The 14151-nt window shown below is 37.2% G+C and overlaps 1 protein-coding gene across 3 annotated transcripts in view; it reads left to right on the forward strand.

Annotated features, from left to right (window-relative positions):
• The window catches only part of trio (trio Rho guanine nucleotide exchange factor), a 996553-nt gene that overhangs the window by 201634 nt on the left and 780768 nt on the right, over positions 1-14151 (forward strand). For all 3 annotated transcript variants that reach the window (XM_090387950.1, XM_090387951.1, XM_090387952.1), the window contains exon 9: positions 4688-4810. In XM_090387950.1, the coding sequence (XP_090244076.1) occupies positions 4688-4810 (123 nt within the window). The remainder of the gene's footprint in view (positions 1-4687; positions 4811-14151) is intronic.

The raw sequence follows: 14151 nt of genomic DNA on the forward strand, positions 1-14151 counted from the left end.
CTCTTCCATTAATCCTCGTGGCTGCTACTGCAGCACAATACATGGCTGTGTGGATGGCCTCTAGTGTTGCACCATTGCTGTCAAGGTAATGCGGCATTATGTGCCGATTCAGGTGGTCTGTGACTCTCCACAAGGTTCTATTCGGCCTCTGCTTCGGTATCGCGCGAGTCTTTATGGGGTCCATTCCTTCGAATTCTGTTAGGGCCTTCTTCCACTCATCCTCCATTTTGGATATAATGACCTCGTCTGTTTCCCTTTCAGCTGCTGCGGGTTGTATTTCCTCTTGCTCTTCCTCTGGTTCGGCGGTGGTATGTTCTTTCTCCTCTGGTTCAGTGGTAGTATGTTCTTCCTCCTCTGGTTCCATATTCTTTATCCTTTGTAGTTGATCACTCACATCCTGCTTGATTTTTTCCAAGATTGCAGGAACTATTAGGTTCTTAGTGACGATAGTCCTTCTCTGGTCCATTATTTGCTGCTCGGTGACCTGAATATCCGGGAATCGTTCCAGCCACTTGGTATGTAGTCTCGCCCTGTAAGTTGTCATATCGGTCTCCAGCTTTGTTATTTCGTAGTATGCTTGCATGATGTACGTGTTCATTTCGATGCTCCACTTCATGCGTTGCCGTTTTCTCCCTTCCTGGGTGGTCACTAGCACAGTTGCGCAGGAAGCACTTCCAGTTGGTGGGGCTGGATGGTCTTGCCCTTCTCTTGTGGTAGCTTTTTATTATTAGCCATATGGTGCAAGGAAGCCTGAGGCTTATGCTGCACCAGCCAAAAAAAAAAAAAAATTCTGAATTACCCTGTGAGAGAGAGAGAGAGAAGTAGAAGGGAATCACGAAGAAAGGAAGAGAAGAATAATGATATCCAGCTCAAGACCCTGGGTGTGCCAAGTCCATGTTCACCAGTTAGTTGTGAGCCATGTTTTCTTTAACAACCTTCATATGTATATCTTAAAAATTATAATTTTCAAAAATTCAAGTCTGATGTCAACAATTAAAAGTATTATCTTTTTTATCAGCCTTCTCCAATGTATGTTACTAAGTAATATAGATTCTAATACCTTTCATGTTTGGGACTAAAAAAAAAAAAAAGAAATATTACATAGTTTTATGTAAGTGTAATGACTTTTGTCAATAAAGTGATTTATATAATATCCCTGGAGCAATATGGCCTTAGTTGCTAATGCTCCTAAAAACCAAACAACAACAACAACATAACTCTTGCTCTTCATTTGTCATCTTCGGTTCATCACGACAAATGTTTCTTGTCATGATGAACTGATTTTTTCTTCTTTGAATTTCTTTTTCCCTTTAGGTTTCTTGGGTTTTATCACTTTCAGAAAGTTGTAATGTTCCTCATCAGTATCTTGGTCTGGAGCAGTATGCAGAAGCTCAAACTTGTTCTTAAGTTTCAGTACATACTGCTCTTTCTCCTCTTCTGTTATCTCAAAGACCTTCATATTATTTACTCGAGTCAGTTTTTTCCTTTCTTTTCCTACATCTATACCAAGTGTGCATCTTACCATTCTGTGATCACTTCCAACATTTACCTTATTCAGGACGGTAACATCATTCACGATATATCTTCTGATGGAATTGATTTCATTAGTTGTTAATCCATTTGGATTCTTCCATGTCCACTTTCTGTTCACCCTTTTCTTGAAAAAAAAAAAAGTGTTCATTACTGACATTCCTTGAGATTCTACAAATTCCACAAGTCTTTCATTTCTTTCACCAATTCCAAAATTTCCTATGGGTTCCCCTTTTTGGGTGCTGTTTTGTCTTTTTCCAACCTTAGGATTGAAGTTCCCCATAATGAGTGTAGTGGGTTTTCTGCTCATCTAGAAGATTCAATTTCAGTGTACATTTCTTCAACCTCTTCATCATCATGGCTTGATGTTGGTGCATAAATCATTATAACCTTTAGCTTATACCTCTTAGAAATCCTGAGTATTAGTCTTGACACCTTTGGTGATGTACTTTTGAATTCCAAAATGTTGTTTTTTCTATCTTTATGGACCATAAAGCCAACTCCACCTTCGCTCCTTTCACTGTTTCCATTGGTGTACAGCAGATTTCCACTTGATGAACTTATAAGTGATTCATTTCTTCTTCTTGTTTCAGCCAAACCGATGATATTCCAATTCACATTTTCTAATACCTTTTCCAGTTCTAATATCCTGTCTTCACCGATGAGTGATCTTACGTTATAACAGGCCAAGTTCAGTTTCTGTGCATGGCAGCCTGGTCGTACCCAGAGATTCTTAGCACTATCTGCTACCACTCTGATCCTCTCGCTGCTGTAAGAGGGAGAGTTAAAGCTGCTGTGGACTGAGGGCCATTTGTTTCGTTGTGCTGTCATGTGCTGGAGGATTTGGTCTTTTCCTCTTCACGCTGACCAGGCGTCTTGAAGAGAACCACTCTATACATTCATTGCCACCTAAGTGACACAATAGGGCTTACCATTGAGAAGGTGTGCATGAGTGGATTTTAGGAACGCAGGCCATCCGGACTTCTCCTAAATCTTTTGTAATAGAAAGATATTGGATCCATCAGTGTTTTAGGCTGAGTGTCTGATAATGCACAGAATACCTGTTCCCCTCTAAGCCCCAAGTCTTGAGGTTGGTGTTAAACAAATTTAAGTTACGTTATGCTGAGATTACTGCTACCCATATGCACTACCATATTGGTATCATTTTCATTTGTGTTCTTCTCTTTATCAAATACAGATTTAATTTTAGAACAGTAATGCTACTTTCTACCGAATCTTTATTTAGAAAATTGTAACTTATAAATTACTATTGTCATGCCTTTGAATTTAGCACAAATTGGTTAGACCATTATACAAGTTCTATAGGATGTGTATGTAGTTGTGTGTTCTGTGTTTTATAGAAAAGGCTATTATATTTATAGCTATTATAGAATTTATTATGTTTGCTATTGTACAAACATTATAACAAAATTAGAAGCCAAAAAAATATAGGAAAAGATATTTTGAGATTTTTTTTATACACTTGTCAAAATCCATTAACTAAGGTGTTATTTTATTTTAAAATTAATACTTTTAATTTGGTTTTATTTGTAATTTTAATTCTAATATTTGTGAGTTTTTATGTGAGTTTTTATGACTACTTTTTTGTCTTTTTAAAATGATATGTTATTACTTCTGCAGTCAGAAGTTTAGTGAGGGAAAAGATTCACTTTACCCTCCCTTTCCCATTCTTTGTTAACAGTTCAACTTATTTATCTGATTATTACTTGCAGTGCTCTCATTTTTTATGATTATAGGTTTCTGTAGGTCTCTGTGATCTTCACTTTCCAGATCATTCATTCATTCTTCTTCTTTTTACATGTTAAATAATTATTCTTACTTCCTCATTCTCCTTTCATTTCCTCAGTACTACTCTAACCATTTGAACGTAGCTCAGCACCCCCCCCTCCCATCCCTAAGGATGAAATAATATCACTCACAATATTCTTCTTGTTGGTGCCATAATTTCTTCTATTATTTTCAGTTAAATCAAATGTATTGGTTTAATATTATAGAAAGCATATCTGTGATAATGAATGATTATTATAGATATGTGAGTTATACAGATAAATAATTTTTCTGTATAATCTGAACAATTAAAAATGTAAAAGTTTTGAAAGGTCCAAACGTGGACAAAATGCCTGGTGAGATTAACTAAGGGGCACCCATATGTGTAGTTACTTCAGATATGTCTGCTACAGAGCTTTATAACTAGATGCTTTACAGGTAGATCTAACTGAGGTTTATAAGACTCTGAGAGGAGATAGTAAAATGATTGAAGGGGGAACTTTAATGGTATTAAATGATGTGAGGTTTAGGTTACATTCATACTAAGGGGAAAGAATTATAGAATGCTGGAACAAATTGTCTCCATGGGTAGTTGAGGCAACAATTTGGAGAAATCAAAAGAATACCAGTATGAAGAGGGAAATACATATGGTATTATTTATTTTTTTTATTTTATTTTATTATATTATTTTATTTTTTGTCCAATGCAGTAAAAGCCTCTGGCTTCTTTGTACTGTATATTACTAACACTAATACTGATTATAATTATTTACTTTTTAAAATAATTCTTTGTTTTTGACTTTTTATCAGTTTATCAATCAATAAATTTCATATAAGGCTTTGGCGACCTTTTGATGGTTGTGTATCAGATTCATTATGGTATGGGGTGTCAATTGGATGCCTGGACACTTCTTTTGTGGAAAGAAGTGACTAGGCACATAATGGTAGTGGTAATTTTAAAAATTTTTAAATGGTAGTGGTAAATTTTTTAAATTTAACACTACTATTATATGTAAGGAACCTCTATCATTTACACTGCTGTTATACTGTAGTATGAGCCTACACAAGGTCAGTGATATTTTGTGAAACACATTTAGCAGCTTCATCTTGAAGTTGAATTAGAACGTGATCCCATTTGGGATACTGCCTTTGAGTGCCATGGATTGCTAACCGTTATTGTATAGATTAAATATTTATAAAAGTTATATGATTTTATGTGTAAAATTCATGTAATTTTTTTGGTTTCAGTAAATTAGATTGTTATTATTATTTATGGTGTGGAGAGCAGTTTAAATTTGGTTATGAATGCTGTCCATATTTCTTTTATGGCCTTTAAAAGTAATGTTTTTTTATAATTTTGTTTTTATAGATGTTTGACTGGATCTATCATAATCGCGATCTTTTTCTAGTCAATTATGTTGAAATTGGCAGGTCTTACCAAGAAGCCAAGGATCTACAGGATGAGCATAACCACTTCACAATGGCTTCCATGGTAAGGAAGATAATTCTTAGTGAAAATAATTCACACATTTGGTTATCAAGTTTGTGATTATTATTGTGGTATTAGGATATCAAGTTTGCGATAGACTTGATGTAGCCGAGTCATCGGGAATGAGAATGCAGTAGCACGTGCTCTTTGTGTGGACCGGGGTTCATGCCCGTGACTGCTAAATACGATTAATGTTTGTATTGATAATTTTCTGTAAATTCCTCTGGCCTGGTGGTCGTGCTGGAGTATAAACAAGAACATTATTATCGTGGTATTGGGATATCAAGTTTGTGATTATTATTGTGGTATTAGTTTTGATATAAGATTACTTTACAACAGTTATGAATGGAGAGTTACTCATAAAGCATAGTGGAATTTTAATTATATGTTAAACTTTAATGTAGGCAAGGCAAGGCAATTTATCAATATAAAATTCTGCAAGAAGATACATTCAAGCCCCATAAGAGGTATGCCAGCACATGAAAACAGATGGGAACTTCATTAAAATTAAGTAAAGTGATCAATGCTTGCAAATAAAACTTGTTAATGTAACTTCTCTTAATGAACATGCAGAAGTAGACTAATGGTAATACCATTACACATAAGACAATATGTTTAAGAAAGATATATACACAACAATTGTCATAACCAATTGGTCAAATGGGAGGATATACAGTAGTACTTGTGTTTTATTTTATTGTGGTTCTAGCACATATGACTGCTAAATATGGCAATGTTCTTGTATTTTCTCTCTATTTTTTAAACTCTTCTTACCCTACATGGCTTTCTTGAAGTATCAACAGAAAATTCATATTTCATCAATACTATTATTATTTTCTTTTTCATGATGTCCCCAAATACAAAAGGTATCGGAACCAATTTACTCTAGTGCTATGAGTGGGTTGTAGGTTGAGGAGATAGAAGTATACTTGTTTATGCTATGAACGTGCTTATGCTGGTCTTAACATCCTTCAAAGATCCAAAGAGAAGGAAATTTTTTTCATTTTTTTAAATAAGGATTAGTAATCAGAGTTGCATTGAAGTGAAGATTACATTCAGTATACTTTCCACTGTCTTAAAGCCAGTCATACAAGTATGAAGTTAGTTTTTTCTTTGCTTACTTTTTTTTTTTTTTTTTTTTTAATATTCTTTGTTTGAAAATTTCTATGTAATTTCTGTTAGGCGCAATATAACTGAAGCAGCTTTTGCCCCACAAAACTACAAACAACAAACTACAACAATAATTTCTCTTGATTAAAAAAAAAAATTATTTAATGTACAATTTAGCTAAATTGTCCACTAATTACAAGTTTAAAACAAAATGCTTGAATAATATAGAGTAACATGGATATATTTTAATACAGGAATACCTCGCATAGCGCGGTTTCAAACAGTATGGGTTTCGCTATAGCATGGTTTACAAATTGAAAAAAAATTAACTACATTTCGCACCAATACATTTGATATGTATGTATGCATGTATTATAATGCCAGCACGTAAGCTCTTGAGCAGAGCAATAAACAGATTTAATAAATAAATAAATAAAAATGCGTTGTGGATTCAAGGCAACGCTGATTGTTGTCGCAACTCTCATTATATACGGACTCTGCTAGCATTTGTACATTAATAAACCATAGATTCTGAGCGATGAGGTCGTTCACTGTACGTAAGCAGTACAAATATTTTTTGCTGTGTATTTTTATTAAAGATTATTTTTTTAAAAAACATTACACCTTTATATGCAAATATGAGTAGAAAGAAGAAGTTTAATGGCCTGAGAGTTCTTCTAGATTCAAACATCGAACAAGGTATGAAAGTAAGGCAGGTGTTGAAAAATGACATTCGATGTTATAAAGAGAAATATGCAGATAAAAAGAAGAAAAAAAAACTGTGTAAACTAAGCTGATCAGTTATTTTTCAAAATAAAAATACAGCACATACTTCACTTATATTCTTTTGGTATGTATATACAGCAATAAAAATAATTTGTACTGTACTTACTAGTATTTTTCATTTTTATCATTTTAATTTTTTTTTTTGCAAGAACTTCGTGTGCATCAATTTATAGTAAACAAACACCTATATATTTTTGCAACTCAACCCATATAATCAAATTGTCGAAATGCATTACATTAAAATACATATTAATAATACCTCGATCAGCACGGTTTTACCTAGTGCGGTATTTTTTTGGCACAAATCAAACATGGTATGCGAGGTATTTCTGTACAGTATTTGAAGTCAAATAAAATATTTGTTACTGTGATTTTGATCATGGGGAGAAAACACAGCTCTCACTTTCAGCGCAACTAGGGAGCTCCCTGTAATCAAAACCAAACAGTAAAGTATATGATTTTTTTTTTTGTGATTTTAACTACTGCATTGTGATATAACCCTGCAATCCTATAGTTTGTATTGTGTAGGGAACAATGCAGCTCAATTCTAGGGGTTCAATTCTAGTACAGTAATGTCAGAAGTACACATAACAGTGTACACTTTTACCCCACTGACGATGAATTTTGTCTAAGTGTAATTGCTTAGACAAAATTCATTATTCACAGCAAAGCATACTTGACTGTGAATATGCTTAGAGAACAACTTTTCATCAGCTGATAAAATGCCAGTGAGCTTTGAAACAACTATCCTTTCTTCGAAGAAAGGCATTGATTTCCAGTGGTGGCTTTCGGCATTTCCAAAAAAGACAGTATTGTGAGTGAAGTCTTGTCAGTTGACTTGTGGATGCAAAAAATTGGAAAAAAGTGTGAAGCTGATTCATGAAGTATATGCTGAAGGACATTTTCAATACAGGTGAAGTATATTTTACTTTACTTAGTTTATTTTCAATAAATTAAACATTACATCAGCACAGGTATTACATTTAAAAATGATATAACCATTTTGTTCACATTACTGAAACCAAAATACACTGTGATCAGTTAATGATATAAAATGCATTTTCCAATGTAGATAGTGTACGTATATATCCTTACTTTGCTCTGTTTACCATAAGTGTGTGCGTGTGTGTGTTTGAGAGAGAGAGAGAGAGAGAGGGGGGGGTTAACATAATGAATGAATATTCAGAGACAAAAATGCTTTTGCATTAGAAGATAAAAAATCAAGCTATTCTTCTTAAGGAAAATAATTTACAATGAGATATATATGATCTTTATCATTTTCCATGGTATCATGGTATACAGCAATACCCCGCATCTGGTAATTAGTACCAAAACTGTTCCATGTTATGTGAAACAGTGCTGATTGAGGTATAATTATAATTGATTTTAAGGGGGGAAAAGAGAATATTATTATGTGGGGACTAATGATATATTAAGCATACACGATCTGACGATTTGTTAGACAAATATAGGATGAAGAAATGCCGAATGTTAGGTCACAATGTCTATGTGTCTGCAATTCTACCCAGGCATGATAGGAGGGATTATATGCTGAAAGCCTTCTGGATTAACTCAAGACTTGAAGGACTCTGCAAGGCTTTTGGGAAGAAATTTCTATCAGCTTGGCCTGCGCTTGTAGGTAGAAAGAATCTGTTTTGTAGAGATGGGATACATTTAAACAAAAGTGATGCAAAAGTTTTTGCCAGTATTATTGAGGATACCTTAAAGGTTTGGAGGAAACTGCTAGTTTGGGGGGAGGGTGGACGAGGGTAATTTACATATGCGTTTAGCTGATAGTATTCGTCAAATTAACTCTTGCACATATCTGAAGAGTTTTTGTTTGTTACTGCAAAAGAACATAGTAGCAAGATGTTCTGAGGACAAAAGTGTTTCAAATGAGCGGGTAGCAAATGCCAGTGAAGCGAGCTTAAATAACTTTAAGGGTTGTGTCAGGGTAGTTAACTATACAGGAACACTAAAGTCTTAATTGTTTATACAGTAATGTCAGAAGTGTCATCAATAAAATGAGTGAATTCGAACTGCTCATTAGGACAAGTAATGCTGACATAATACAGCTTACAGTAACGTGTGCCACCCAGAGACATGGGATGATGAGTTTCAGTAAGCTATGTATAATGTATTTAGGAGGGACAGGGAAGGTAAAGGGGCGTGGTGGGGTCATGCTTCTTATCAAAAGTTGCCTGACTACAACAAAAGCTTTCCCGGATTCAGATGTTTTGCCTGCTAGAATAGAATCTGTATGGTGTGAAATGGTTGGAAGCAAAGGTATAATGGGAGTGGGAGCAATCTACAGGACAGTTGATTGTGAAGTTTATGATTAGAGTCTCTGTATGCAAATGAAATGGGCAAGTAAGTGTGAATGTCTTATTATGGGTGATTTCAATTTGCCCCTAATTGATTTGAGCAAATGGGAAGGAAACTCCACATGGTCGACAAAATTTTTAAATCAACTCGATGATTGTTATTTGTTATATTATATTATGTTGATAACATATGTCAGGGAAAGTACTAGAGAAAAGAATACTCTAGACGTCATCATCCCCCATGAACCAGATGGCTAAGGGTTTGCTTACTTCCTTTGCTGCCTCCTTTAATATAACTGGATAGATCCCGTCCACCCCAGCTGCCTTCCTTATGTTTAACTTCTACAATTTCTCCTCCACTTTGCTCCCAGTTATTATAAAATCACTTAGCTCCCTGTTAGTGTTTGATAAACTTCTGGCACTCCCCTCATTGAATAACTCCTCACATGTAAATGTAGATGCAAAAGACTTGTTGTTTATCAGCTACCTGAGCATGATCATCAATAGTCAACCCATCTATGTTAACTGGTCCAATCTGATCATCCATTTCATTGTAGAGTTTACTTAAGTAAAGAGTAAACTCTCTGCTGTTTTTCTTTGCATCTTTTGCCAAAGATTTCTCCTAATCTGCCTTTGCCTGCCTAACCTCCTTTGTGACTTGATTATGGACTAGTTTATACCTGTCATAGGCTTCTGGGTCACCTGATACTTTATTTATTTATTTTTTTTATGTGAATCCCAAACATGAGAGGTATTAGAACCTATAGTACTTAGGACCGTGCTTGGGTTGGAGGTTGAGAAGACGAAAGAAGATATTTGTTGACACTGGACTTGAACTTCTGTAGATTGTAATTTTCAGGAAATACGTATGAAGGAAGGTTGTTCCAGAAAACGGCAGTTGAATGAATAAATGAGGAAGGTTTGAAGTTGGACGGTAAATGGATGTTGGCTGGTGGCGGCACGTGTTCGGACTGTTTTGAAAGAGAGAGTGGGAATTATAGAAGCCAATTCAGAAGAACAGTGCCCATGGAAATATCTGTAGAAGAGACATGCAGCAGAAACAGTACATCTATGAGACAGCAAGTGGAGAGACTCTGTTAGAGATGAATCACTAAATAACCTAACTGCCCTCTTCTGAATGTAATCAAGAAGACTGAGAGACGTTTTGGGGGCACCACCCCAGATGTGGGAACAATATTCCATGGCAGGGAGGATTTGCGATTTATACAGAGTGAGCAGCTGTTTGGAAGAAAAGTAACGCCAAGAGCGAAAGAAAAAACCAAGTTTTTTAGATGCAGAGGAAGCAATATTTGTAATGTGCTTGTGCCAAGAGAGATTAGAAGTCAGGGTAATCCCCAAAAGAGATATATCATTTTGCCTAGAAATCGGAGTGTCACTAAAGATAAGCGTAGGAGCAGAAGAATCCTTTTTGCGAGATATAAGACAAGACTGAGTTTTAGATGGGTTGAAACCAACTAAATTGTCTTTGCCCCACTGGAGAATTACCTGAAAATCGGCATTTAAGGAATTGGTAGCAGATTTTCGAGAAGTTGAAGCTGATTGAGCAGGACAAGGTTTCTCAAAATGGAAAGTGGAATGCAATGTGCTATCATCGGCAAAACTATGGATAGGATTTCCAGTCAATGGAAGAAGGTCATTGATATACAAGAAGAAAAGAGTGGGGGAAAGAACTGAACCGTGGGGGACACACCGGCATTAGTGGAGAAGTTAGAAGACAGAGAGCCATCTACCATCACCCTCAGTGAACGATCAGAGAGAAAACTGGATAACCAATTACTAAAAACAGTTGGCAAACCATAAGATGGAAGCTTGTTTAGAAGACCTTTATGCCAAACATGATCAAAAGCCTTTGAGATGTCAAGAGCAACAACTTGTGTTTCACTGAACCTTTCCATTGAATTAGTCCATAAATGGGTAACATAAGCCAGTGGATCGAACTGACGGAATCCATACTGGCGATCGTTGATCAGACGGCAAGTGTCTGGGTAGTTTAAGAGTTGGCGGTTAATCGATTTCTCCATTACTTTAGAAAGAGTAGAAGTAATTGCAATGGGACGATAATTGGATGGGAGGGATTTGTCACCCTGGATATGAGCAAATTTCCAAGCAGAATCAAAAACACCTTTGGAATAAGAAAGTGAAAAAAGGCGGCAAAGAATAGGAGTAAGTTCAGGAGCACAGGTTTTGAGAACAAGTTGAGAAATACCATCAGGACCTGGAGCTTTCTTAGCATCAAGATTCATCAAGATCCTTCTGATATCCTTTTGACGGAAGACCATAGGAGGCATTGAATGGAGCCTGTTGGGAATGGTGGGAGGTGTTTTACCAAGATCATTAATACATGAGCTGGAAGAAAAATGGGATGCTAGCAGGTCAGCTTTATCCTTGGCTGAAGTGACAACAGAACCATCTGGTTTGGACAGAGGTGGGAGCAGAGATGGGCAAAAGTTGCGGCCAATAGCTTTGGCAAGAGACCAGAAAGCTCGGCTACCATTAGGGCAAGAAGCAAGTTTTCTACTCTTAGCCTGTTCAAACTCTAGTTGGGACTGATTAATAGCTGCTTTACAATTGTTGTGAGCTTTGGTGTAGGCAGAAAATGAAACTGAAGAATTAGAAACAAGCCAATTATGATATGCAACATTCTTCTCTTGGAGAGCCTTAGCACATTTATTGGAAAACCAAGGTTTAGATAAAGGACGAGATTTTAAAGTGGAGTGTGGGATAAAGGATTCAATTCCTGCAAGAATAATTTCACTGACACGATCTGAGCAAACATTGACATCAGAACTTTTGAAACAGTAATCCGACCAAGGAAAAGAAGAAAAGAAGTCTCGCAGGTCATCCCATTTTGCATTCTTGTAATGCCAAACAACACGAGGTTGGGAATAGCCATGAGATAAAGGTTCCATTGGAGAAGAGACAATCACCAAGTTGTGATCTGAAGTGCCTAGAGGACCTCTCACTTCAACCGTGTACTTAGAAGGGTTGTTTGTGAGAAAAAGATCAAGCGTATTGACTGTATGATTAGGATTGTCCGGTATTCTTGTAGGTAAATGAACAATCTGTGCTAGGTCATTAGTAATTGCAAAAGCCTCAGCATCTCGACCTGCTGGGTCGGTGTGACTAGAAAACGGAAGCCAGCTGGAGTTGTGAACATTAAAATCACCAAATAAAATTACCTCACTCTTAGGAAAGTTGGACTGGAGAAAGTCAAGTTGCAAAGAGAGGAAGTCAAAGAGCTCCAAGTGATTAGTGGAGTTGGGAGAACGGTAGAGACAACAGATGAATTTGACACAATGAGGTAGAGAGATTTTAAGCCAGAGAAGATCAAAGAGAGGAGATTCCAAATTGCCAAGTCTCTGACAGGGAATATCAGAACGGACATATGCACAAGTACCACCTTTGAGGCGAAATGAAATCACACAGCGAATAATTTGGGCATTTGAGATGAGCAGTAGTTGAATCAACCGATAACTGAGATTCTGTCAGAAAAAGTACATGGGGTTTGACAGAGTGCAAGTGGAAATGGACGTCGTTGAGATTAGAATTGAGACCACGTATATTTGTGAAATGAATTAGGAAGTCCTTGGGAGGTTTAGATCTTTTCGCAGATAAGCTTGCTCTATTAGTTTGACAATTCATGGTGTATTCAATAGTAAGAAAAAGTGGGTGGGACATGCTGTATGAAGTAATGAAATTTTTGGATATGGCGTTCATGTGGTAAGAATATACCCAGATCCTTGACATAACGTGGCCTCGACAATGCTCCCCGCATACACACTACTCGGACTCCCTCCAGTCACTATCTGGCAGAATAGAGGTAGCAAGATTATACACTAGCTGATCCGGAAGCCTCCTAAAGAGTTACCAGTAGGTTTGGTCCGGTGTACTAACTAGCGGCCGGCCTGCGAACACCGTTTTAGAGCTGTACCCTCGAAATGTAAAGAATATTGGATCTCGCCACAACGTACATCATAACCTCAAAAGTCATCAATCATACTGCATGATGGAAGAGATAGGAAGGGTTGACCGGAACTTAGCTCTAGAGACTAAACATGGGTTCCACCACTTCAAGCCTCCAATAAGCAAAGTGGTTGTATTTCACCGGTTGATGAGAGTCATCTACCACCTAGTACTGCCTGGTTGCGCGCCTCCGTAGCCAGGTGGGAAGGAGCAGCAGTGCGTAGCACACGCTTCTTGATTAGACCGGGGTTCGATCCCGTCACCACCAAATACGGAGGATGCGGAAAGGTCAGGGAATGACCACCGCATATTCCCGGAGCAATATGGCCTTAGTTGCTAATGCTCCTAAAAACCAAATAACTAACAAACTGCCTGGTAACATAGAGGGGCGGCGTTTCTCCATGTGGTGTGGGCACCACACCTCGACCCGTGCTTATGTTGGTTCACACCTGGGTGGTCACCCACCTGGGAGGTTATACCCAGGATTACTAACAGTCCCACCATCGTGAAGGTGCAAGCAGAAGATTTGACTGTCACAGACCGTCCAGACTTCGCCGAAATTGGGTCCACTTGACTTGAGTGTCACCCGAATATCAGTTCCATCAGCGTTTTAGACTCCCAGGTAGCAAGTACAGCTTGTCTGGCATATCTGAGAGAATGTCTGTGACAACCTCAAGGACTATATGCATCCCATATATTTTTCTTCTCTGTCACGAGCCTCATTAATTCATCTGACATCCATTTAGGCCTAAACCTTGAACACTATTTCTTAGTTGGGATGAAAAGTCTAGTAGCCTCCGAAATTAAGTACCTGAAGGCTTCCCATTTAGAATTCAACGTTGGTAACGTCATCAGTTGATCCTACTCTACAGAATTTAAAAACTGTCTAAGACCTCTGTAGTCACCTTTACTAAAAGCAAAGGCCCTTCCCTTTAGCCTTTATGGTAGTTACATCTATAAGTAATTCCCACATCAGTACATTTTTTTTTTTTTTGGTAGTTGTCGCATAGGCTTCTGTGGCCATAATGCACCTCCCAAGGTTTTTGCACTACTTTGATCCAAGCCTGAATCGAACCCGCGACCTTTGGGTTGCCAGGGAAGCTCTTTACCCGCCCGGCTAGCCTGGTCGGCAGTACATTG

Source organism: Mastigoproctus giganteus, chromosome 13, assembly GCF_048544385.1.
Source record: "Mastigoproctus giganteus isolate SK-2022 chromosome 13, ASM4854438v1, whole genome shotgun sequence".
Lineage (NCBI taxonomy): Eukaryota > Metazoa > Arthropoda > Arachnida > Uropygi > Thelyphonidae > Mastigoproctus > Mastigoproctus giganteus.